Genomic DNA, 25,288 nt, shown 5'->3' with positions numbered 1-25,288 from the left:
GATTCCGTCTGCTTGTTGAGATGGTTGAATGATTCCATGGCACTGTTTTGATGAAGAGCAGAGGGGTAATCCCCGGGGGGGGGGGGGGGGGGGGGGGGGGGGGGGGGGTGGGGGGTCCTGTCCATTATTTATCCCTCTACCGACATTATTTAAAACAGATTGGCTGATGATTATCTCATTGTTGTTTGTAGGAACTTACTGTGTACAAATTGGCTGCTGGACTCCCTGCGTCACAACAACTCTGACACTTCTAAAGCACTTCAATCCCTTCGGGCATGTCCTACGGTTGTGAAAGGTGCAAGGTAAATGCACGTTCTTTATTTAAGTTTTTCGATTTATGTTGTGTAAAAATATCGGCGGCAGCTTAACTGGCTCTAAAACATCAATGATACTATCTACTCTGTGATCCTTTCCTTATGAAGATGTGACTCCTCTACCATACTCCAAGCATGCGGGGGAAAAAGTAACAACAGAACAATAACCACCTGCATTCTTTTACCTTTATCGTGGATGCTTCCCTGCAAGTTTTTACAGGTACACGAGCAGTTTGACAAGACGAATAAAAGCAAATAGCAGCTGCAGTGACATCGTAAGAAAAGAATTGATCTGCATTTTCTCCCAACGTGTTATTTCATGTCCAGCCTCCATTAAGGTCACGCCCAGGAATTTGGCCATATAATACAAGTTAATTGTCAGCGGAGATTTGCTGCTTTTCAAGCTTATTGTCAGGTTCACTGATGCAGTCCAGTGCTGTGACTGCAACGTGTTATCGGAAGCTAAATCTGGCATGATGTGGAGCCATGGCAGGTGGGAGGGGAAAGAGGAAGAGGGATGGAGAAGGGGGAGCAATAGGGCAGAGATGGCAGCAGAAGAGGTAGTTACTATTCGCACGCTAAACAACAGGGAGGGAGGGGAAGTGGGAGAGTGGGTGAGGGGAGGAGGAGGCAGTGAGGGAGGAGGGAATGCCATGTCGGAAGCAGTCATCGTTCGAACACTAAACAAGTCATTTCTCTGTCGTGCAGATCCCTACAACGGGTGCAGAGTTGATCAATTTTTGGAATGCAGAACATCTGGCTCATAAATCCATTCACCTGGTAACTGATGTTATGTTGGAAAAAAGACACACGCAAACAAACATACACACACACACACACACACACACACACTCAATCGCTCACTCATTCACTCACACAGATTTGGCACGAGAAACTAATGAGGAGGCGGCATCTTGGGCCGGTGCCATACCTATTGAAGTCATTCGACCGGGAGGGCCACTGAATGCGGCGGACATGGCAGGTTTGAGGTGGCTGGCTCCCGTGCTCGTTTTCAAGGAGGGAATCTGGGGCGAGGTTGGCGATGCGGGCGACTTTGTGGGGTCGAACGTTTTCGGCTTGGCTGAGAGGTTCAGTGGCTGTGTCACTTCGTCCTTAAAACAACAGAAACAGAAAACCCCACACAGTGAGTAAGGCAGAAACAGCCGGAGCTCATCGCAAAGAGTGCAAGTATTTATTAAATGCCGCGGTTCATGGCTCCAAAAACCAATAAACAAGAGGATTTGGCAGTCTTCTTTATAAATACTCATTTTGCCACTATCAGCGCACATAATGAGAATCAAAGAGGTACATTCAGTTGCAAAAACATGCTTTATAAATTAATCAGGCTGCTGATATCATCCCGTTGATGAAATAATTGCATCAAATTAAGATAGGACGTTCACATGACAGGGTGGCTGAATCAGATAATGTTCGTCTCGCAGCTGCGCCCACACACTCCTGGACTGATTAATAAGACAACAATTAGTTCATGGGGACACAGGGGTTGGGGGGGGGGGGGGGGGGGCTTTGACTCAAAACAACATTTTGTTCTTACACAGACACTGTCCCACTGTCTCGAGAAATCGTAGGAACACGAATAAGAGGAATAGACCAATCAGCCCAAGCCTTTCCCACCATTCAATTGGAGCATGGCTGGTCTGCATCTTAACTCCATTCAGCCCACCTCAGTTCTGTAAGGCCTGATGACTCTTGCCTAACAAGAACCTATCAATCTCAGTTTTAAAACCCCAAATCATTTTTGTAGCTTTTACCACACCTAGTCCAAAAGAGAGAACACATATTTTTCCAAATATGGAATATGGCTTCTCTATGGAATATGGCTTTAAAAGTTAAGTTCTAGGGCAATCTTTCAGCAGAGAGGTCGACTTCAGAAGGACATGGTGTGACAAAGCCCTTTCATCATCTTGCAGACGGGCTGTCGGGTCATTCATGTCAAATTGGTGTCTTTGTGATGAGGGTAATAGGGTGGGCCCTAAAGGTCGCCTGCATGCCAGATCAGAAGGTTTAGGCTTTAAATCATTTCCAATGGTCTCTTAGCATCTTTAGGAAAGAAACAAACAAGAGTAGCTGACCCCCATGAGCTCAGATTATAAGATGTGCTGATATAACCCAAAATGATCCATTTCCGACAGTACTGACATCTTTGCGTGAATCTACAGCAATCATTAAAATTCTCCATCGTTCGAACGAGACCATGGACAGAATTCTCCCAACCTGCCCGCAGGGTGGTGGGTGGGCACAGAAAATCCAGCGGGAGCGAAAAAGTCAGAAACCCGGCAGATAACATTACGTTGCAATTCTCCCAATGGCAGGTTATTGGCGGGTCGGTCGTCCACTGGCAGGTGGCGCGAACCCCGTTTGCATTCATTTGCATCCCATGATCATTAAAACAGCTGCCCAACGGTGTCCCATCAGGCCTTCCAATCTTGCATCACGCCAGTGGGAAATCATGTCAGCTGATTGTTCAAGACTGGCGTGCACAAGGCAGTCCACAGTTAGCCAAAGACTTAGAGGCAAGTGCAACAAAGTCTTTCTGCCATAGTGCTGCGCTGTTTTGATGCAGTGTACACCACTCTGCTGGGGAGGACTGGCCCCTGCCCTCCAGCTCCATGCTGGACAGGTCTTCATGGACAGCACCGTGCTGCTGGACCCATGGACCCTCTGAGTCAGATCAGTACAGGGGGTTGGGGAGCACAGGGGTCTCCTTCCCCCCTGGTGCCACATACCAGTGTCTATCTGGACAACACTGTGCTGCGGGACTCATGGGGACATCGCACCAAAGGTCCGAAGTTCGACCGTGGATGGAGTGCAAGGTGGGAGTGGAAGTTGACCTGATGAAGACTAGGGGACAATGCAGAAGGAAGACTGTGCAAGAGGGGGACGGTAAGTTTTTTTTTTCAATAAATTTAGAGTACCCAATTATTTTTTCCAATTAAGGGGCAATTTAGTGTGGCCAATCCACCTACCCTGCACATCTTTTGGGTTGTGGGGGTGAAACCCACGCAAACACGGGGAGAATGTGCAAACTCCTCACGGACAGTGACCCAGAGCCGGGATTCAAACCCGGGTCCTCAGCGCCGTAGGCAGAAATGCTAACCACTGTGCCACCATGCTGCCGTGGGGGACGGTAAGTTGAGGGATCATAATGGCAGGCAGAGGGAAAAGGAGGTGGATGAAGATAAACAATGGAAGGGATACCACATTGATAACTGGGAGGGAATGGGTAAAGACTCCAGGTGCAGTAGGTCTGTGGCATGGACGCCTCACAGTTGATGGACTTGGGAGGGAAGGTGCGTAAATCGAGGAAGAGACCTCTTCTTGAGGCTGCTAGCCGTTTCCCTCTGGGGTACTGACATCTTGCGCGGTCTGGTGAAGACAGATAGGCTGGAGAGTGATATGTGCGCGTGGACTGGTATTTAGATATAGCACTGGAACCATCGAACCGGTCATCTGAGGATGGGCGGACGATTCAGCTGCTGGCCTGCCAGGAGAGCCGGAGGGGAACTCACTTATGCATGACTACTGACATTCCAAGCACAGAGTCCAGTGTGGGATCCTGCCATTCAGGTCAGCGGGACGGGCGCCACTGGAGCCACCCGCTATCTCACTTTATCTCAATATCCACCCTATGCTTGACGCACAAGGATATCAAGAGGCAGCATCTTCCAAACCCACAACCACTACTATCGAGAAGGACAAGGGCAGCAGATTCATGGGAACACCACCATCTGGACATTCCCCTCCAAGTCACTCACCATCCTGATTTGGAAATATACCGCCGCCATTCCTTCACTGTGGCTGGGTCAAAATCCTGGAACTCCCTTCCCACAGGGCAAGCCCCAAAAACCACCAGCCAGTACAGGGGTTGTACCGGAACTCTTGCCTTTATTCTGCACCATGACTCTTAGCCAACTGAGCTCATGACCAACCTCCTTGAAGACCTTACTATGCTTTGTCTGTAACCTGCTCCAGCCCTACAGCCCTCCGAGATCAACTCTCTGATTCTGATCTCTCACGCAAACCTTGATTTTCATTGTTCTGCCATTGGTGAGAAAGCCTTCAGCTGTCTGAGCCGGAACCTTTAAAATTCCCTCCCTAAAAGGTTTGCGAGAATGGTTCGCGGAATGAGAAACTTCAGTTATGAAGGTAGATTGGAGACTCTTTTCCATTGAAAAAAAAACGGTGGCTAAGAGGAGATTTGATAGAGTGCTCAAAATCAGGAGGGGATCTGGTCAGGGTCGACAGGGGGAATCTATTCACAATCATGAAGGGATCAAGGAGAGGGCACAGGTTTAATCTAATTAGCAAAAGAAGCAAAAGCGACATAAGGAAAATCTTTTTCAAGCAGTGAGAAGTTAGGGTCGGGAATTTTTTTAAAATTCATTTTTACCAGATATGGGCATCATTAGCTAGGCCAGCATTTGTTGCCCATCCCTAATTGCCCTTGAGATGGTGGTGGTAAGCGGCCTTCTTGGACCGCTGCAGTCCATGTGGTGTCAGTACAACCACTGTGCAGTTAGGGAAGTTTAATTCAGTTGGTTAGACAGCTGGTTCGTGATGCAGAGTGAGGCCAGCAGCGCGGGTTCAATTCCCATACTGGCTGAGGTCATTCATGAAGGCCACCTTCTCAACCTTGCCTAAGGTGTAGTTAATCGCAGGTTAAATCCCCACCAGTCAGCTCTCCCCCTCAAAGAGGAAAACAGCCTATGGTCATCTAGGACAATGGTGACTTTACCTTTATTTACCTGGTAGGGAGGGAGTTCTAGAATTCTGACCCAGCGACAGTGAAGGAACAGTGATAAAGTTCCAAGGCAGGGTGATGAGTGACTTGGAAGGGAAAAGGTGCTGGTGTTCTCATGAACCTGAAGCTCTTATCCTTTGAGATGGTAGTGGTTGTGGGTTTGGAAGGTGCTACCTAAGGAGCCTTGGTGAGTTCCTGCAGTGTATCTTGTAGATGGTACACATGGCTGCACTGCCCGAGATTGTGGAGGAGGCATTCAAGAGGGAATTAGATGATTATTCGAAAAGAGACAATCTGGAGGGTTATGGGAAGAAGGCAGTAGAACGGCATTAGGTACATTACTCATTTGGAGAGACCGTGCAGACACGCTGGGCCAAATGGCCTCATTCTGTGCTGTAACAATTCTGTGTTTCTGCAAATATCTCTACATTCTCCATTAAGATGCACCTTAAAACCTACCTCATTGCGCAAGCTTTTGGTTATGTATCCTTATTTCTGCTTTTATCTTATTGTTTCATAATTACCCTGTGAAGCACCTTGAGGTGTTTTAATACATTAAAGGCTCTGTATAAATGTTTTTGTTGTTGTCTATTGCATCCATAGGCATATTTTAAGAACTTTAAACACAATTCTGTACATATTTTATCTTTCTAGATAAAAAAAAATCAATGGAGCACAGCATGCATCTCCTGCCGTCAATCTTCAAATTTTATTTTCTTCTCTGTTAAAACTGAACTCTGCCCTGTCTTCAGCAGTGATGCACAGTGGAATCAACTTTTGGCTGATCACAGTTTGCTCATACTGACAAATTTTCCAGCTCCCTCAAAAGCTACAAAAACAAGGAGCTCCACATTTCTTTCTCCACAAACGGTGCTCCCAGCTATGCCGGGGCTGTTTCCCTCAGAGCAGCGAAGGCTCGAGGGGGGACCTGATTGAGGTGCACAAAATTATGAGGGGCATAGATAGGGTGGATATGAAGGAGCTTTTCCCCGGAGCGGAGGGGTCAATTACCAGGGGACAGAGATTTACGGCAATGGGCAGAGGTTTGGAGGGGATTTGAAGAAAAGATTTTTCACCCAGAGGGTGGTGAGAATCTGGAACTCACTGCCTGAAAGAATGTTAGAGGCAGGAATCCTCATAGCATCAAGAAGGAAATGCCACAGAATGCAAGGCTAGAGACCAAATGCTGGAAAGGGGATTAGAATAGATAGGTGCTTGATGGCCAGCAAGCTGTACATCTGTACGAGTCTAACTTATGATTTAAAATAGTTCCACAGAAAAACAGGGCTCATCAATGTTGAAGCATCTAAGAAATTAACATCACGTAAAAGGGACTATTCTCTCTGGGCAAATCAATCATCTGATGTCCACAAGTTCCCATTTAAAAAAAAAAAATTTAGAGTGCCCAATTCATTTTTACCAATTAAGGGGCAATTTAGCGTGGCCAATCCACCTAGCCTGCACATCTTTGGGATGTGGGGACGAAACCCACGCAAACACGGGGAGAACGTGCAAACTCCACACGGACAGTGACCCAGAGCCGGAATCGAACCTGGGACCTCGGCGCCGTGAGACAGCAGTGTACAGTTCCCAATCTTGGCTGTGTTGTTTGGGAGGCATCGCTACGTGGGTCAGCTAGGCTAGCCTTGCAGCATGGGTCAGTGACAGATTCAGCAGCTACAACCACAAGCCTGGCATTTACATAACACCAATATAATAAAACTTCCAACTCTTCATAGGACCATTAATTAGATAGCAACCGACAACCAGCCAAAGAAAGGTAATCAAACATGAGATCAAAAGAGGTTGGCTTTAAAGATTGCCTTGGAGGAGGAGAGAAGGGTGCAGAAGCAAGAAGGTTAGGGAGAGAATTTCAGAACTCAGGCCAAAGAGAGCTGAAAACTCAGCCAGCCACACTGCAGTGAAGTTTATGGGGCATGCAGGCAGGTCAGATTTGGAGGAAAGCAGTGGAGAGCTGGAGGAGGTGAGAGGGACAGGAAAGGGCAAGAAGAGATTTGGACACGAGGATTCTAAAACTGAGGCGTTGGTGGACTGGAAGCCATTGCAGGTCAGCGAGCTCAGGGCTGATGGTTAAACAGGATTTGTGCATGTTAGGCAGCAGAAATTTGGTCAACAATCTTGGTAGAGGTAGGCGGCAGGGTGGCACAGTGGTTAGCACTGCTCCCTCACGGCACCGAGGACTCGGGTTCGATCATGGCACCGGGTCACTGTCCATGTGGAGTTTGCACATTCTCCCCGTGTCTGCGTGTGCCTCACCCCCACAACCCAAAGATGTGCAGTGTAGATGAAATGGCAACGTTAAATTGCCCCTTAATTGGAAAAACATTGAATTGGGAACTCTAAATATGTTTTAAAAAGCAGCCTCCATAGAGGCCCTGGATCAAACCAGCATATCTTATGAAAACTGTTTATGTGACAGAGGTGCATGTTGGGGAATGTAAAGGGGGCAGGTCATGCCATAAATGTCGAAATGTATCGGAGGCAAAGAGAAACAAGTTGACCACCCCGAGACCCCGGGAGAATCCTCGGTCCCTTCACATCTGGTACCAAAGCTTGAATCTAATCTGGCCGATTGAATAAAGCTCAATCCGCGCTTGAGGGTCCAAAATGAGCTGTGAGGCCAGGGCAGTCTGAACAGCAAAACAAAAATGGCTCGTTTTTCAGTCTTGTCAGTTGTGGCTCAGTGGGGAGCATACCTTCTTCTTGACTCAGAGTCTAAATATCGTCCCAGTGTGCACAAACATCTAATCTGACACACTAATCCAGTACCGAAAGAGTGCTGCACTGTCAGAGGTGTTGGGGAGAAGATTAAATTAAGGCCCTGTCTGCACATGGCATGATTCAGAAAAGAATGGGAGAGTTCTTCCAGCTTTCCTGGCTGTTATTTACCCCTCAGGCAATATTTGTGGGATCTTGATGTATGAAAATTGGCTGCTGTGTTTCTTTATATTGCAACAATATAAGTATAAGTCTGCAACCCTATGCAAAGGCCATTTGGCACAGTGGGGAGCGTCCCTGCCTCTCAGCCAGAAGCTCTGGGTTCGAGTCCCACCCCAGGACCTGATGGTCAAGGAAGGTGCGTTCAAGGCATGGCCAAACAGGCTGAGTATCAACCTGCAAAATCCTTCCAAACATGCCAATGGTTGGCGGTAAGAACGAGAGAGATTCCTGGTCAGCCACGCTTAATGTGGAGTGGTGCCGCATCAAGCTATATGCCGCTAGTGACAGACTAGCAACCTATTCCAGAATTACTTGCTTTGGAAACAAACAAAGGAACAATACAGCACAGGAACAGGCCCTTCGGCCCTCCAAACCTGCACTGGTCATGATGCTAACCTTGGCCAAAACCCTCAGCACTTCCTTGTGCCTTAGTGCACCCATTCGGTGTGGAAAGAGAATCGGATGGATGCAACCCTATTGCACAATACAAATTTGTCATCTCATTCAGAGGGACCGGTGCGGGGCTTGGGGGAGGGAGGATATTCTGAAACAGTGCATGGAAGGGTAGCTTTAAAACATAGAGAAAAAGCGAACTTGAATTTATGTTGCACCTTCACAAGGCCAGGGCATCCCAAAGTGCTTCATGGCCAATGAAGTACGCTTTGAAGTGCAGTTGCTATTCTAATGCAGCAGCTCCAAGACCCCACAAACTACAATGGGATGACCAGGGTCAAGTGATGAGCTACAGACATAACGGGCAGCTCAGAGAGAGACAGCATTGCTGCACACTTTTCTCCAACTCCCCCCTGCTGCAGATGACCTGAGAGTCGGAGACCGGCCAGTCAGAGCAACAGGTAAAAAAAATATTTAGCTTTCCCAGCAACAGCATTCCTCACACAAAAAAAATAAATGCAAAAGATAACGATGCAAGAGCACTTAGATAGCTACAGGCACATCCGTTGGAGGGGGTCAAAGGTTGCTATGTACAAAGTACAATAAATATTTTAATAGGCGGATAGTTGTGGTCTGAAGATTATCGCTGGAACTAGCAGCTAATGGCCTTGCAGGGGAGGTGGTGCCCAGATTATCTTGACAATAGTCAAAGTACACTGTCGGTGCTCAGTCACATTGTTAAGCAGAACGTTGATATGAACATTTAATCTGATTTGACGCATGGACACTGCCTGTTTTTGGCCATCTGTCAATAGGGCAACAGCCGTTCAGAATACCACAGCCAATCCAAGGTCTCGGTAAGATTCACATACAACCTGCTGATTTACTGTGAATTATCTGACTGGTTAGGGTGATCAGAGGGTCTTCCCCACCAAAACACAAATGATCAAAATGAATCTTCGCCCAATATGGTCTTACCTCTGAGCCCAGACAACAGGCTAAAGTTACTCAAAGCTAAATATTGACAATATTCCTCGTTGATGCAATTCAGATTCCTTTTAAAGAGCACTATTTTTAAAAAATGTTGATGATAAACAACAACTTCTAAAACAGCTGACCTTTCCTGGACTCTGCAAAGAAAACAGAGCCGGCATTTACACAGCACTTTTCATGTCCTCTGAATGTCCCGTGTGGCCTCGCAGCCAATGACTTCCATTTAATGTGCATTCACCATCACTTGGTAGGCAAACATGAAAGTCAATTTGTGTACAGCGAGGTCCAAAAAACAGCACATGAATTGAGTGCTTGGCGGGTGGTGGATGGGGAATGAATGTTAGCTGGGAGAATTCCTTGCTCCCCTATGAATCATGCCAGGAGATCTTGTACATTCACCAAAACAGGCAGGAGGACCCTCAATATCTCTTCAGAAAAAGAATGACATTTCTGTTTACGTTGCCGATAAAAGCGAGAAGTCTCCACTTTTAGAAGCTTTCCCATTGAGTTTAGTCCTCCCAGTCTCCCCCACACCATAGGTTTTGAATAACATTTAACCTTCGAACTTGCAGCAAAATTAAATCACAAGCCTGTAACAATTCGGAATAAACACAGCTATCTGAGAAGATCACAGTACCTTGCTTTTGGGTGGAGGGGTGTTTCTGCTTTTCTCTGTCTGGATGTTGTTGGGTGATAGAGTGTTGCTCAGGCTGGCCTGTGACATGCCATGTAACTTGGCTCCTGGAGACACCTGCATCGCAGCAAGTTGGGCCGCATACAACTGCTGTAACAGATCAATGGATATCATTTTATAAATACACACATCCCTCGCCACATAGAACATAGAACAGTACAGCACAGAACAGGCCCTTCGGCCCTCGATGTTGTGCCGAGCAATGATCACCCTACTCTACTCAAATCCACGTATCCACCCTATACCCGTAACCCGTAACCCAACAACTCCCCCCCCCCCCCCTTAACCTTACTATGACACTACGGGCAATTTAGCATGGCCAATCCACCTAACCCGCACATCTTTGGACTGTGGGAGGAAACCGGAGCACCTGGAGGAAACCCACGCACACACAGGGAGGACGTGCAGACTCTACACAGACAGTGACCCAGCCGGGAATCGAACCTGGGACCCTGGAGCTGTGAAGCATTGATGCTAACCACCATGCTACCATGCTGCCCTGCCACAGTTTCTGTTAACCCCACAACCTTGCATTGACCGGGATTATAAGTCCGGCACTGTTCACCTCGCATTGGTTGCGCCAAGAAGTTAGGAAGAATGAGAGGTGATCTTATTCAAGCAAATAAGATCCTGAGAGGATTGAATAGGATGGATACCCGGAGGGTGTTTCCATTTGTCAGGGAGACCAGAACCAAGGGATACAGTTTAAGAAGAAGAAGTCTACTGTTTAAGAAAAAATAAATTTGTCTCTCAAAGGGCCGATAGTGTGTGGCATTCTCTTCCCCATAAAACAGTGGAAGATGGGTTATTGTGCATATTCAAGGCAGGGTTGGACAGATTTTTTGATAGACAAATTAGTCAAGGGTTATGAGGTTCAGGGGGCCTAAAGAGGTTGAGGTTACAATCAGATAGGTTGAAAACCGATGTAAGAACAACCTTCCTTACAATGTTAGGGCTCGAACCAGAGCAACATTTTCCCTTCAGTATTACAGCATTTGAAATTTCAAACTATTTTGTAGACTTTTATTCAATCTTATTATGATCTTATTGAACGGCAGAGCAGGCTCAAAGGGCTGAATGGCCAACTACTGCTCTTAAATCCCATGTTTCTTTTGTTTATTTTATCACTTTATCAGAGTTACAAAGTCAGAGTTCAGAGCGTGGACAGGGGCAAACCCCTAATTCAGCTTCCTTGCCTGCGCCAAGAACCAATTTAAAAAAAAATTTTTTTTAAATAAATTTAGATTACCCAATTATTTTTTCCAATTAAGGGGCAATTTAGCGTGGCCAATCCACCTACTCTGCACATTTTTGGGTTGTGGGGGCGAAACCCACGCAGACACGGGGAGAATGTGCAAACTCCACACGGACAGCGACCCAGGGCCGGGATTGAACCTGGGACCTCAGCGCCGTGAGGCAGCTGTGCTAACCACTAGGCCACCGTGCTGCCCACCCAAGAGCCAATTTAAATTGAATCCAATTCATGGTCCCCACAAGACAGACATACCAGATCCAGGCATTACACCTGACCTCACGCTCATCTTAGCCAAAAGGCCAAGAAGTGATTAAATCCCATGTTTCTAAGCAAGTAAAGCATCGCTCGCATTCTCAAACTCAAAGGCAGGTCACTGATGGGTTGAAAACTGATGTAAGAACAACCTTCCTTACAATGTTAGGGCTCGAACCAGAGCAGCATTTTTCCTTCAGTATTACAGCATTTGAAATTTCAAACTATGTTTTAGACTTTTATTCAATTGGATTTTTACCAGCACTTCCACTTGGCTACACCAGGACCGGCCATTATCTATCCTCTGTGTTGTCACCTGGTCGATAAGGTACAAAAAGACTTGAGTTCATATAGCATCTTTTTTGACCTCTGTGAAAGCCAGAGTGATTCACAGCCAATCAAGTACATGTGAAGAGTAATCACTGTTGTAATGTATGAAACTCAGCAGCCCACTGAGGACAGAAAGATCCCACAAACAGCAATGAGATGAATGGCCGCGTTATCATAACGCTCCAGTGCTGTACTGGGGGAGTGCTGCACTGTTGGAGATACAGCGTTTTGGATGAGATGTAAAGTGGAGACCCTTTCTCAGGTAAAGCTGAAAGATCCCTTGACGCTAACCAAAGCAGAATAGGGAGAGATGTCCCTAGTTGATATTCACCTGTTAACCAACAACCTGGTTTCTGTGCTGAAGTGAAAACATGGGCCCGGGTTCTCCGTTGTGAGTCTGCCCTGCTTCCGCTGCTAGCGAGGTTGGAGAATTTGGCCATACTGCTCACTGGCAGCGGGATCTCTATTCCCGCTGCTTGTCAATGGGACTTCCCACTGAAACCACCCCACGTTGTCAGGAAACCCATGAGCAGCGGCGCACGGTCAGTGGGACCAGAGGATCCCAATGGCTGGAGAATTCCAGCTATTGGGCTGGATTCTCCGCTGGCGGGATTCTCCGTTGTGCCAACAACACACCCATGCCCGGGGATTTTCCCAACGCCGTGGGGCTGCCCGTTATGGGAAATCCCATTGGCCGGCTGGCGTGACGGAGAATCCCGTTGCTGGCAGGGGTGGGACGGAGAATCCCGCCCATGATCTTCTGCTTCAGAAGCAAGACTGCGACCATTTGTGTGTTGGGAGTTGTATGAGGATAATGTCAGGCGGATCAATGATTCCTCCTCCACCCCACATGCCAAATATTCTTCAGGAATTCACTGACGAAGCACAGGTATGAAAATTGCCCACTTAGTTCAGTTTCAGATGTTTCAATGTACCAAGTGTCAATGCCTATGGTCAATGTGCTTGTGCTCGTCAACCAAGAATTTTTTGGCTTACCAACACCCCGCAGAATGTATTTCATACGTAAACCTGGTGGAGATATGACAAGGCTTTGAACTACAAACTTGCCAAATTTAGTGGTTGATTGCTGTGTGGGCCTACACCTCATGAAGGACAATTAATAATGTGCCATAAAAATCCAAATAATGATTTTTAATCCACTGGCTAGAAATCCGAATCGAACTTTTAAAAAGACTTTTTAAAAACAGAGAGACTAAAGTGATTTGAACTCAGTCCAAGGTGGCGAACCCCAATTTGCATTACTATATGTTCCATGTTACAATTCTTTGAAGTGGAGTCAGTCTGTCTGCAAAATTCACAATGAGACGTTTTTTCTGGCCATTCCCGCTGATGGGTGTGATGATCATCATCATATGTATGTGTATTCTAAGTTATGTTTTACTGTTGTAGTTCTAGCATCCGACCAGCAGGTGGTGCGAGTATGCAGGCACGTGACCCGGATGCACCATGTGTTCCAGGACAAGGTGGTAGTAAGGAGTTGATAGCAGTCGCATATTAGAGTTGCTCTGTAGTATTTTAGTGTAAGTTAGTGTTAGACCATTATTTCCAACTGTATTAATCTTAGACATTATAATAAGGCCTTAGAGTAATGTTAGTAATAAATAGTTTCGTTGTAAAACAAATGTTCTTTGTTAATACCACCACGTCAAGATTCAACATCAGCATAATCAAAGAACATTACAGTGGGATCCTATAGCTGCGCTGAAGCTAATCCCCCGCTGTGCGTTCTCTGGTGGTGGGATGGACAAGCAAATTGCAATTGACTTCAGCAGGCGAAGAAGATCCTGCCAGCGGCCAATGGCATGCCATCTCTGTCGTGGGTAAACTTGTGTGGGGGTGGCTTGAAAATTATGGCCTATGATTTCAGGGGAGTGTGAAGGACTCACATCTCCTGTTTCATTAACAAGGCACCTGGGGTAATTACCTGAGTTATTCAACTATTAGAGATTAAGACTAACCGCTTTGGCAATGGGACCCTGGCTAAGTTAGCTTCCAGATCTGAGCTAATTTAGTCACGTAGAATACATTGATTATGGACTAACCTGTCCCATCAGTTCTCTTGTAATCATAGCATGTAAACAATTACGTAGTCACTGAATTGGCAATTAGATGCTTTTTTTAAATACCTGTTGCAGTCAAACGGGGAGGGCAGAAAGAGGAGAGCCATTCGACCAGCTTCACTCGATCATAACACATGTGACCCCACTCCCAGGACACTTGATCACGTTGCTCCATTCTGACATCCTGCCGTTGGCTCATGGTGTCAGGGTCAATAGCTTGCATTTTCAGGGTGCTGCTTCAGACTGCATGACAATAAGTACCCTCCTATCGCAGTCTTCGCACAATGAGGAACATCTCAGGGCACTTTACAGGGCATGGGCGCGATCCGATGGCCGTGCTGCACCAGAAAAACAGCTCGTCGCGGTGCACCGGGGCCAATAAAAGCAAGGAGGCCTCTGCTCCTGGGGCCTAACCGGCTCGCCAGACCCCATGTGATCCAACACGATCTCGCAAGACGTTTGCGATTTAAATCTAGCCCACAATGGGTGGGATCAATTTTTAACAAATCTGCATATTAGACGAGACAGCTAGCCTCACTCTAATGTGCAGATTCCCGAGGTGTCTGAGGCTTTGGGATTCATCCCCTTTGTCTCAGAGCCCTTGGCGAGTGCCATTCAGCACGTGTCCCTACAAGTGGGGACCAGATGGAATGGTACTCATAAGAACATAAGAACTAGGAGCAGGAGTAGGCCATCTGGCCCCTCGAGCCTGCTCCGCCATTCAATTAGATCATGGCTGATCTTTTGTGGACTCAGCTCCACTTTCCGGCCCGAACACCATAACCCTTAATCCCTTTATTCTTCAAAAAACTATCTATCTTTACCTTAAAAACATGTAATGAAGGAGCCTCAACTGCTTCACTGGGCAAGGAATTCCATAGATTCACAACCCTTTGGGTGAAGAAGTTCCTCCTAAACTCAGTTCTAAATCTACTTCCCCTTATTTTGAGGCTATGCCCCCTAGTTCTGCTGTCACCCGCCAGTGGAAACAACCTGCCCGCATCTATCCTATCTATTCCCTTCATAATTTTAAATGTTTCTATAAGATCCCCCCTCATCCTTCTAAATTCCAACGAGTACAGTCCCAGTCTACTCAACCTCTCCTCATAATCCAACCCCTTCAGCTCTGGGATTAACCTAGTGAATCTCCTCTGCACACCCTCCAGCGCCAGTATGTCCTTTCTCAAGTAAGGAGACCAAAACTGAACACAATACTCCAGGTGTGGCCGCACTAACACCTTATACAATTGCAACATAACCTCCCTAGTCTTAAACTCCATCCCTCTAGCAATGAAGGACAAAATTCCATTTGCCTTCTTAATCACCTGTTGCACTTGTAAACCAACCTTCTGTGACTCATGCACTAGCACACCCAAGTCTCTCTGAACAGCGGCATGCTTTAATATTTTATCGTTTAAATAATAATCCCGTTTGCTGTTATTCCTACCAAAATGGATAACCTCACATTTGTCAACATTGTATTCCATCTGCCAGACCCGAGCTCATTCACTTAACCTATCCAAATCCCTCTGCAGACTTCCAGTATCCTCTGCACTTTTCGCTTTACCACTCATCTTAGTGTCATCTGCAAACTTGGACACATTGCCCTTGGTCCCCAACTCCAGATCATCAATGTAAATTGTGAACAATTGTGGGCCCAACACGGATCCCTGAGGGACACCACTAGCTACTGATTGCCAACCAGAGAAACACCCATTTATCCCAACTCTTTGCTTTCTATTAATTAACCAATCCTCTATCCATGCTACTACTTTACCCTTAATGCCATGCATCTTTATCTTATGCAGCAACCTTTTGTGTGGCACCTTGTCAAAGGCTTTCTGGAAATCCAGATATACCACATCCATCGGCTCCCCGTTATCTACTGCACTGGTAATGTCCTCAAAAAATTCCACTAAATTAGTTAGGCACGACCTGCCTTTTACGAACCCATGCTGCGTCTGCCCAATGGGACAATTTCTATCCAGATGCCTCGCAATTTCTTCCTTGATGATAGATTCCAGCATCTTCCCTATTACCGAAGTTAAACTCACTGGCCTATAATTTCCTGCTTTCTGCCTACCTCCTTTTTTAAACAGTGGTGTCACGTTTGCTAATTTCCAATCCAACGGGACCACCCCAGAGTCTAGTGAATTTCGGTAAATTATCACTAGTGCATCTGCAATTTCCCTAGCCATCTCTTTTAGCACTCTGGGATGCATTCCATCAGGGCCAGGAGACTTGTCTACCTTTAGCCCCATTAGCTTGCCCATCACTCCCTCCTTAGTGATAACAATCCTCTCAAGGTCCTCACCTGTCATAGCCTCATTTCTATCAGTCGCTGGCATGTTATTTGTGTCTTCCACTGTGAAGACCGACCCAAAAAACCTGTTCAGTTCCTCAGCCATTTCCTCATTTCCCATTATTAAAACTCCCTTCTCATCCTCTAAAGGACCAATATTTACCTTAGCCACTCTTTTTTGTTTTATATATTTGTAAAAACTTTTACTGTCTGTTTTATATTCTGAGCAAGTTTACTCTCATACTCTATCTTACTCTTCTTTATAGCTTTTTTAGTAGCTTTCTGTTGCCCCCTAAAGATTTCCCAGTCCTCTAATCTCCCAGCAATCTTTGCCACTTTATATGCTTTTTCCTTCAATTTGATACTCTCCCTTATTTCCTTAGATATCCACGGTCGATTTTCCCTCTTTCTTCCGTCCTTCCTTTTTGTTGGTATAAACCTTTGCTGAGCACTGTGAAAAATCGCTTGGAAGGTTCTCCACTGTTCCTCAACTGTTCCACCATAAAGCCTTAGCTCCCAGTCTACCTTAGCTAGTTCTTCTCTCATCCCCTTGTAATCTCCTTTGTTTAAACACAAAACACTAGTATTTGATTTTACTTTCTCACCCTCCATCTGTATTTTAAATTCCACCATATTGTGATCGCTCCTTCCGAGAGGATCCCTAACTATGAGATCATGAATCAATCCTGTCTCATTACACAGGACAAGATCTAGGACCGCTTGTTCCCTCGTAGGTTCCATTACATACTGTTCTAGGAAACTATCGCGGATACATTCTATAAACTCCTCCTCACGGTTGCCTTGACCGACCTGGTTAAACCAATCGACATGTAGATTAAAATCCCCCATGATAACTGCTGTACCATTTCTACATGCATCAGTTATTTCTTTGTTTATTTCCTGCCCCACCATCTCTTTACTATTTGGTGGCCGATAGACTACTCCTATCAGTGACTTTTTCGCCTTACTATTCCTGATTTCCACCCAAATGGATTCAATCTTATCCTCCATAGCACCGATGTCATCCCTTACTATTGCCCGGATGTCATCCTTAAATAACAGAGCAACACCACCTCCCTTACCATCCACTCTGTCCTTCCGAATAGTTTGATACCCTCGGATATTTAACTCCCAGTCGTGACCATCCTTTAACCATGTTTCAGTAATGGCCACTAAATCATAGTCATTTACGATGATTTGTGCCACCAACTCATTTACTTTATTCCGAATACTACGAGCATTCAGGTAAAGTACACTTATGTTGGTTTTTTTACCTCTGTTTTGAATCTTAACATCTCCAGTTTTATTCCTTTTGTTATTACTGGGCCTATTCACTGTGCTCCCCTCAGTCACTGTACCTTGAACTGTCGCCCTCATGGGAGTCTCTCAGGAGATCAGAGGCCTCCAGGTCCTCTGGCACTGCTGGTGCCACCTGGGTGCCAGCCTGGCAGTGCCCAGGTAGTATTGCCAACTGGAATGCCCACTGCCATGGTGCTGGGTGGGTACTGCTAAGCTGGCATTTTTGTGCGTGCATGATCAGGCTGTGGGGGACCGTCCCCTTGTGCGTTTGGGCTGTGGGGTAGTTGGTAATCGCTTTGGGGGGGCCTTGGAGATCAGGACCATTTTACTCTTGTTACACTTGCACGTTCTGGCGCGTAGAGCTCCCCACTGTAAACAACGGGCCTTGGCTGCACATTCCCCATTCAGGCCCCTTATATAGTGCGAGTCACGTTGAATAGCCATGTGATTCTCGGTACTACGAGTGCCAGGGAACATGTGGCTAAATGTGCTCGCTAGGGGACTTTGTTCCCTTTTAGGAGAATTGCACCTCATTTATCACTTCATCAGCCTGAACGTGCATTGAAATTGACCTCCCACCTCAGTCAAAAGTGGTTCTCGGGACCCCAGAATCCGTTGCTGCCAACAGGCTCGAGGCGCCAGATGGTCTACTCCTGCTCCTAGTTCTTATGTTCTTATGTTCATTCTAATGTCATGCTTCCCAAACCTCGTCCCGGAATGGCCCCATTTTAATTCCTCACACTTTGTGTGAGCCCAGAGTAAATATTTTGGTGGTGTAAGAATTGCTGAGCTGTGGAGGGTGTGGAAAGACTTCACTTGTTGAGCAGGGTGGGCTGAGGACGCTTCCAGTTGATGAATGGAGGGTGTGGGGTCATGAGTAAAAAGAACACCTACCTATTCACTGGATTTCTTTTTGCAGCAGCAATCAGGCCTTGAAGAGCAGTCCATTAGGCCACACCCACCAACAAAGGCAAATTAGGTTAAGGGAGCCTCGCACCGGCAGGAATCAGTCTGAGCTTCAAGGTAGCCATTGCTACCTCAGAACCTGTGACTCCAAAATCTGATCGTGTGACTCCACTGGGGGTCACGACCCCGAGTTTTGTAAATCCTGTTCTCATGTCATAATAGTGGATGTGGGGAGGGTATCTGACTGAATGGGACCACTGGATAGTCTAGCCCAGCTGCCTGACACCAATGACACTCCGACACTTTGGCGGAGCCGTCACTGGATCAGACGTGGCTCTGGGAGTTGCCAACTCTCCCGGAGTGTCCAGGACACAGCGAGCAACACTCAGGACATAAATCACAATGTCTTTTTTATTCTTTCGACATGTTTGTTTGATAAGTATTAGAAATGGGGGGAGCAGGGGTTGGGGGGGGGGGGGGGGGGGGGGTGGCGGGGAGAAGGCTGTAGGCCCAAAAGGGACAGGTGGAGGTGGGTTCTGTGGGTCATTTATTTGCCCCCATGCCTTGCCTGGGGGGCATGAGATCCAATTCGTGAACAGCAGCTAGAGGCCGAGTACAGTTAATAATTCAGCGCAGATCAAACATCAAACCCGCTGATGCTCCTGACGCGATTTGCTTTGTTAACCAAAAGTCCCAATCAGCCACCACGGAGTTAATCGCCATATTTCACACCCATGGTTCGAATCAGAGTGGGATTTTTTTTCTTAACCTGCCGCTCTAATTTAGGGAAGCAAAATTTAACCACTGATTTTCATTGAAACGGTTTTTGTTTTTGCTATGTAATGAATTTTATATTTAAGCATGATTTAATAAAGGCTCGAACCGTTAATTATTTTCAGACAGCTTTTTTTTTGCTTCATCAATGAAACTCTGCAGCTGTACTTCTCTATTCTTCACTGTAATTTCCCCACCCAGTAATTCTTAATAGGGAGATGTGGTGGCGGGGAGGGAAGGGGGGGGGGGGAAATATCCCACATGAGGCACTTTCTTTCATGTTGCAATTCGCCATATCGTTCCCCAAACAATAGCAAATATAATGCTCGCAAGTAAGGAAGTTTGCTTGTAAATCGCAATGTGATTTTAGGTAATTTCAGTCCAATTACACCCAGTTTGTTCCTCTGATTGCTCCAGTGTGCGCGAAAGAATAAACATGCTCTTCAGTGAGCTGATGCATACTAAATTGCTGACATCTTGCTGTATACAGCCCACTGGTTCAAAGCTTATTTGCTGTTGAATTGAGTTCCATTACAGGGGCCAATAACTATCACTCAGCATTTTGAATGGAGGCATAGTCGACCTGACAGCCACTTACTACTGCACAGAGCATTCACCGGCAACAAAGCTCAGAAGTGACTGAGATAAAAAGGGAGAGCGCTTGGGTGAAAATAAAGGATGTGACACTTTTGCCCTCTGGGGCAGCTAGGGGTACGCACGGGGCAGGGAGAGGGAAAAAAACAGAAGGGGAAAGAGAAAGAAATTATGATCGAGAGAGGGACAACAATCACAACAGGAAAAAAAAAATCTGGGTCACGATGAGGTGGATGGATTTTTTTTTAATGTGTAATTTTCTAAAAGTAGGGCTGAGGGGTCAGTGTTTATTCTGGGGAGTGTTATGGCGGGAGGGGGGGGCGGGTCAGGCAGGGCTGCTTTACCAAACCAAACACAGAAGTGAATATTAATGCAGAGTGACAGATAACACCATTTCCTCATTGTGAAAGCACTTTGAGGTGAGGGGTTGGTGGGTGGGGGATGGGGTGGGAGCACTGGAGCCAGGTTCACCATTCCAGTCGATGCTTCCTCGGGAGGAAAAGATGGTGGGGGAAGATTGAAAAGAGAAGCCAGCTGTTTGCCCTCCTTCTTGGCTACTGTCTTCACTCGGGAGGAAATTGAGTATTAAATTCCCGACCTGGCTGAAACATCTGCACATTTACATTTTCCCTTGGAAACGGAAACACATGCGAGGGACCTGCATAACCTTTGTCACATTAAGCAAGGTAAAAAAAAATGGTGAGCTGGTCACCTGTAATAATGAAATTCGTACAGCTGTTCATTTAGTGCTGGTCTGAGGGGCTCAGCTGCCTGTTCACTGTCACGGGCAGTCACACAATAAAACAATTTGACAGGAGCGCCATTCAACATTTCTGATGAGCTACATGGATGGTCGGTGTGCAGTGAACTCAAATCCACTGTAACTACACTGAGAAAGGACCATCAGCAAAGGAGATACTTTCATCACTGATCCTGGGGCCTTGTGTTCATGTTAAGGTGTCAGCTGTGGGTCAGTGGACAGTGCTACAATTCCTCAGTTGTTTGGTTATGGATTCAAGTCGCACTCCAGAGACTCAAGTACAAAACATCGGTCACCACCCCAGTCAAGAACTGAGAAGCGGCATCTTCAGGATGTGTTAAACTGAGGCCACCATGGGACGGCACAGTTGCACAGTGGTTAGCACTGCTACTTCACAGCACCAGAGACCCAGGTTGAATTCCGGCCTTGGTGACTGTGTGGAACACAGAACATAGAACAGTACAGCACAGTACAGGCCCTTCAGCCGACCATTTATCCTAATCTAAGATCAACCTAACCTTCATCCCTTCAATTTACTGCTGCCCATGTGCCTGTCCTAGAGTTGCTTAAATGTCCCTAATGACTCCGACTCCACCACCTCTGCTGGCAGTGCATTCCACACACCCACCACTCTCTGTGTAAAGAACCTACCTCTGACATCTCTCCTATACCTTCCTCCAATCACCTTAAAATTATGTCCCCTCGTGACAGCCATTTCCACCCTGGGGAAAAGTCTCTGGCTACCCACGCTATCCATGTCTCTCATCACCTTGTACAACTCTATCAAGTCACCTCTCTGCCTTCTTGTTCCAGTGAGAAAAGCACAAGCTCCCTCAACCTTTCTTCATAAGACATGCCCTCCAGTTCAGGCAGCATCCTAGTAAATCTCCTCTGTACCCTCTCCAAAGCATCCACATCCTTCCTATAATGGGGCGACCAGAACTGGACACAATATTCCAAGTGTGGTCTAACTAGAGTTTTATAAAGCTGCAGTAAAACCTTGTGGCTCTTTAACACAATCCCCCTGTTAATGAAAGCCAACACACCATACGCCTTCTTAACAGCCCTATCAACCTGGGTGGCAATTTTGAGGGATCTATGTACAAGATCCCTCTGTTCATCCACACTCCCAAGAATCCTGACTTTAACCCTGTATTCAGCATTCAAATTCGACCTTCCAAAATAAATCACCACATTTATCAAGGTTGAACTCCATCTGCCACTTCTCAGCCCAGCACTGCACCCTGTCAATGTCCTATTGTAACCTGCAACAACCCTTAACACTATCTACAACTCCCCCAACTTTCGGGTCGTCAGCAAACTCTCCATTCCACTTCCTCATCCAAGTCATTTATAAAAACCACAAAGAGCAGAGGTCCCAGAACAGATCCCTGCGGGACACCACTGGCCACCGACTTCCAGGCGGAATACTTTCCATCCACCACCACTTGCTGTCTTCTTTCGGCCAGCCAATTCTATCCAGAGAGCCAGATTTCCCTGTATCTCATGCCCCCTAACTTTCTGAATGAGCCTACCATGGGGAACCTTATCAAAGGCCTTACTGAAATCCATATACACCACATCCACTGCCCGACCCTCATCAATGTGTCTCGTCACATCCTCAAAGAATTGAACGAGGCTTGTGAGGCATGACCTGCCCCTCACAAAGACACACTGACTATCTTTAATTAAACTATGTTTTTCTAAACAATCATAAATCCTATCTCTCAGAATCCTTTCCAATATTTTGCTCACCACAGACGTAAGACTGATGGATCTGTAATTCCCAGGGATTTCCCTATTCCCTTTCTTGAATAGGGGAACAACATTCGCCTCCCTCCAATCATCCGGTACTACTCCAGTGGAGAGTGAGGACGCAAAGATCATCGCCAACGGCGCAGCAATCTCCTCCCTCGTTCCCATAGTAACCTTGGGTATATCCCGGCAGGCCAAGGGGACTTATCTGTCCTGATGCTTTTCAAACTTTCCAGCACGTCCTCCTTCTTAATATCAACCTGTTCGATTCTGTGGAGTTTGCACTTTCTCCCTGTGTCTGCATCGGTTTCCTCCGGGTGCTCCGGTTTCCTCCCACAGTCCCAAGATGTGCGGGTTAGGTGAGTTGGCCATGCTAAATTGCCCCTTAGATTCCAGGGATGTACAGGTTAGGTTACGGGGATAGAGCTGGTGAGTGTGTTCTGCAGCAGTAGCCCCTGGAGGTTGCTCCACCATTCCATCTGGGCAAGTCCTGATCTTGTGAAGAAGCTCTGAATAAGTCACACCGAGACCCGAAACATTAAGGGCAGGATTTTCTGAGCCATGCGCCGTGGGTTTCATGGTGGTGGCAGACAGGCTGCCGGCAGGGTTGTCTGGTCCCGCTATTGTCAAAGGGGTCTCCATTAAATGAACCTCTTGCTGCTGGGAAACCAGCGGTGGGGCTGCGCTGTCAGCGGGGTAAGAAGATCCCCTCCCAGTGTGAACAGCCGGAAAATTCCGGCTTCTGTTTCTCTCTCCACAGATGCTTCCAGATCTGATGAGTTTATCCAGCATTTTCTGTTTCTATTTCAGGTTTCCAACATCCACAGTGTTTTACTTTTATTATATGGCTGATCGTCTCCTTCAGTTCCATTTATGTGTCCGTTCCCCATATCCCTTAATCTTTGAGAGAACAAGAATCTATCGATCTCCGTTTTGAATATACACAACGATGGAGCATCCACAACCCCTTGGGATAGGCAGCTACAAAGATATATCGGCACTCTCAAGGAGATGTTTTTTTTAAAGTGTCACTACTTTGGAGAGGAGAAGGGGAGTTCTCCCCTGTGTCCTGGCCAGTACTCATCCCTCAATCACACCTGTTAAAGTGACATCCGTCTGTGGGATCCTGCTGTGTGAAAATAGAATCATGGAATCATAGAATTGCTACAGTACAGAGGATCCATTTGCTGGATCCTGGGAACCTGGATTGTAGTTTTGGGGTACGGGAGATTGAGAGTATAGAGGTCAGGAGCACAGATTTGACTTCGCAGGAGGGTGCCAGTGTTCAGGTAGGTGGTTTGAAGTGTGTCTACTTCAATGCCAGGAGTATACGAAATAAGGTAGGGGAACTGGCAGCATGGGTTGGTACCTGGGACTTCGATGTTGTGGCCATTTCAGAGACATGGATAGAGCAGGGACAGGAATGGTTGTTGCAGGTTCTGGGGTTTAGGTGTTTTAGTAAGCTCAGAGAAGGGGGCAAAAGAAGGGGAGGTGTGGCGCTGCTAGTCAAGGACAGTATTACGGTGGCGGAAAGGATGCTAGATGGGGACTCTTCTTCCGAGGTAGTATGGGCTGAGGTTAGAAACAGGAAAGGAGAGGTCACCCTGTTGGGAGTTTTCTATAGGCCACCTAATAGTTCTAGGGATGTAGAGGAAAGGATGGCGAAGATGATTCTGCAAAAGAGCGAAAGTAACAGGGTAGTTGTTATGGGAGACTTTGGGCGCGATTCTCCCATATGGGGAGAAAGCGTAAGGCTGGTGTCAAATCCGGGCGGGTTTGACGCCAGCCCCCCCTTCCCGACCGGGAACCGATTCTGGTCCCCGGTCGGGGCTAGCATGCCGACGCCGTAAACTCCGGCATCGTGGGCTTAACGAATTTCGTTAAGCCCGCTTCCCAGAGTTAGCGCCGGCTGATGCGTCATATGACGTCAGCCGCGCATGCGCGGATTGGAAGACTCCAACCCGCGCATACGCGGATGACGTCATCGCGCATTTGCGCGAAACCCGCGCATGCACGGGCTGGGATGCCCCTCAGCCGCCCCGCGAAGTGATACAGCGGGGCGGCGGAGGGACAAAGAGTGCGCGGGCATCGGGCCCGCTGCCCGCGATCGGTGCCCACCGATCGCGGGCCCATGGCACCCTTGGCACGGCCGTGGTACTGCCGTGCCAATCGGTGCCATGGTTTTAAAGATCGAGAGTTTACGGCCGTTTTTACGAACGGCCAGACCAGGTGTGTTTGCCGTTCGTAAAAACAGCCGTAAAGGGCTGGGAACTCGGCCCATCGAACAGCTGAGAATCGCTGCCGGCCGTAAAAAAACGGCGGCAGCGATTCGTATCGGGAGTCGGGCGTGGGGGGGGGGGGAGAGAATAGCGGGAGGGCGTCGGAACAGCGTGGCCATAAAATTTTACGAGCCACGCTATTCTCCGCACCGTCGGGAGTGTGGAGAATCGCGCCCATAAACTTTCCAAATATTGACTGGAAAAGATATAGTTCGAGTACATTAGATGGGTCATTCTTTGTACAGTGTGTGCAGGAGGGTTTCCTGACACAATATGTTGACAGGCCAACAAGAGGCGAGGCCACATTGGATTTGGTTTTGGGTAATGAACCAGGCCAGGTGTTAGATCTGGATGTAGGTGAGCACTTTGGAAACAGTGACCACAATTCGGTGACCTTTACGTTAGTGATGGAAAGGGATAAGTATACCCCGCAGGGCAAGAGTTATAGCTGGGGGAAGGGCAATTATGATGCCATTAGACATGACTTAGGATGTGTAGGTTGGAGAAGTAGGCTGCAAGGGTTGGGCACACTGGATATGTGGAGCTTGTTCAAGGAACAGCTATTGCATGTTCTTGATAAGTAC

At 47.0% G+C, this 25,288-nt stretch overlaps 1 protein-coding gene across 10 annotated transcripts in view; it reads right to left on the bottom strand.

Annotated features, from left to right (window-relative positions):
* sox5 (SRY-box transcription factor 5) overlaps positions 1-25,288 on the bottom strand; it is a 471,378-nt gene that overhangs the window by 102,846 nt on the left and 343,244 nt on the right. For all 10 annotated transcript variants that reach the window (XM_038811022.1, XM_038811020.1, XM_038811021.1 and 7 more), the window contains 2 exons: positions 10,061-10,207; positions 1,246-1,426 (listed from right to left, as the gene is read on the bottom strand). In XM_038811022.1, the coding sequence (XP_038666950.1) occupies positions 1,246-1,426; positions 10,061-10,207 (328 nt within the window). The remainder of the gene's footprint in view (positions 1-1,245; positions 1,427-10,060; positions 10,208-25,288) is intronic.

Source organism: Scyliorhinus canicula, chromosome 11 (genome assembly GCF_902713615.1).
Source record: "Scyliorhinus canicula chromosome 11, sScyCan1.1, whole genome shotgun sequence".
NCBI classification, from domain to species: domain Eukaryota; kingdom Metazoa; phylum Chordata; class Chondrichthyes; order Carcharhiniformes; family Scyliorhinidae; genus Scyliorhinus; species Scyliorhinus canicula.
This window is presented reverse-complemented; position numbering and strand designations above follow the sequence as displayed.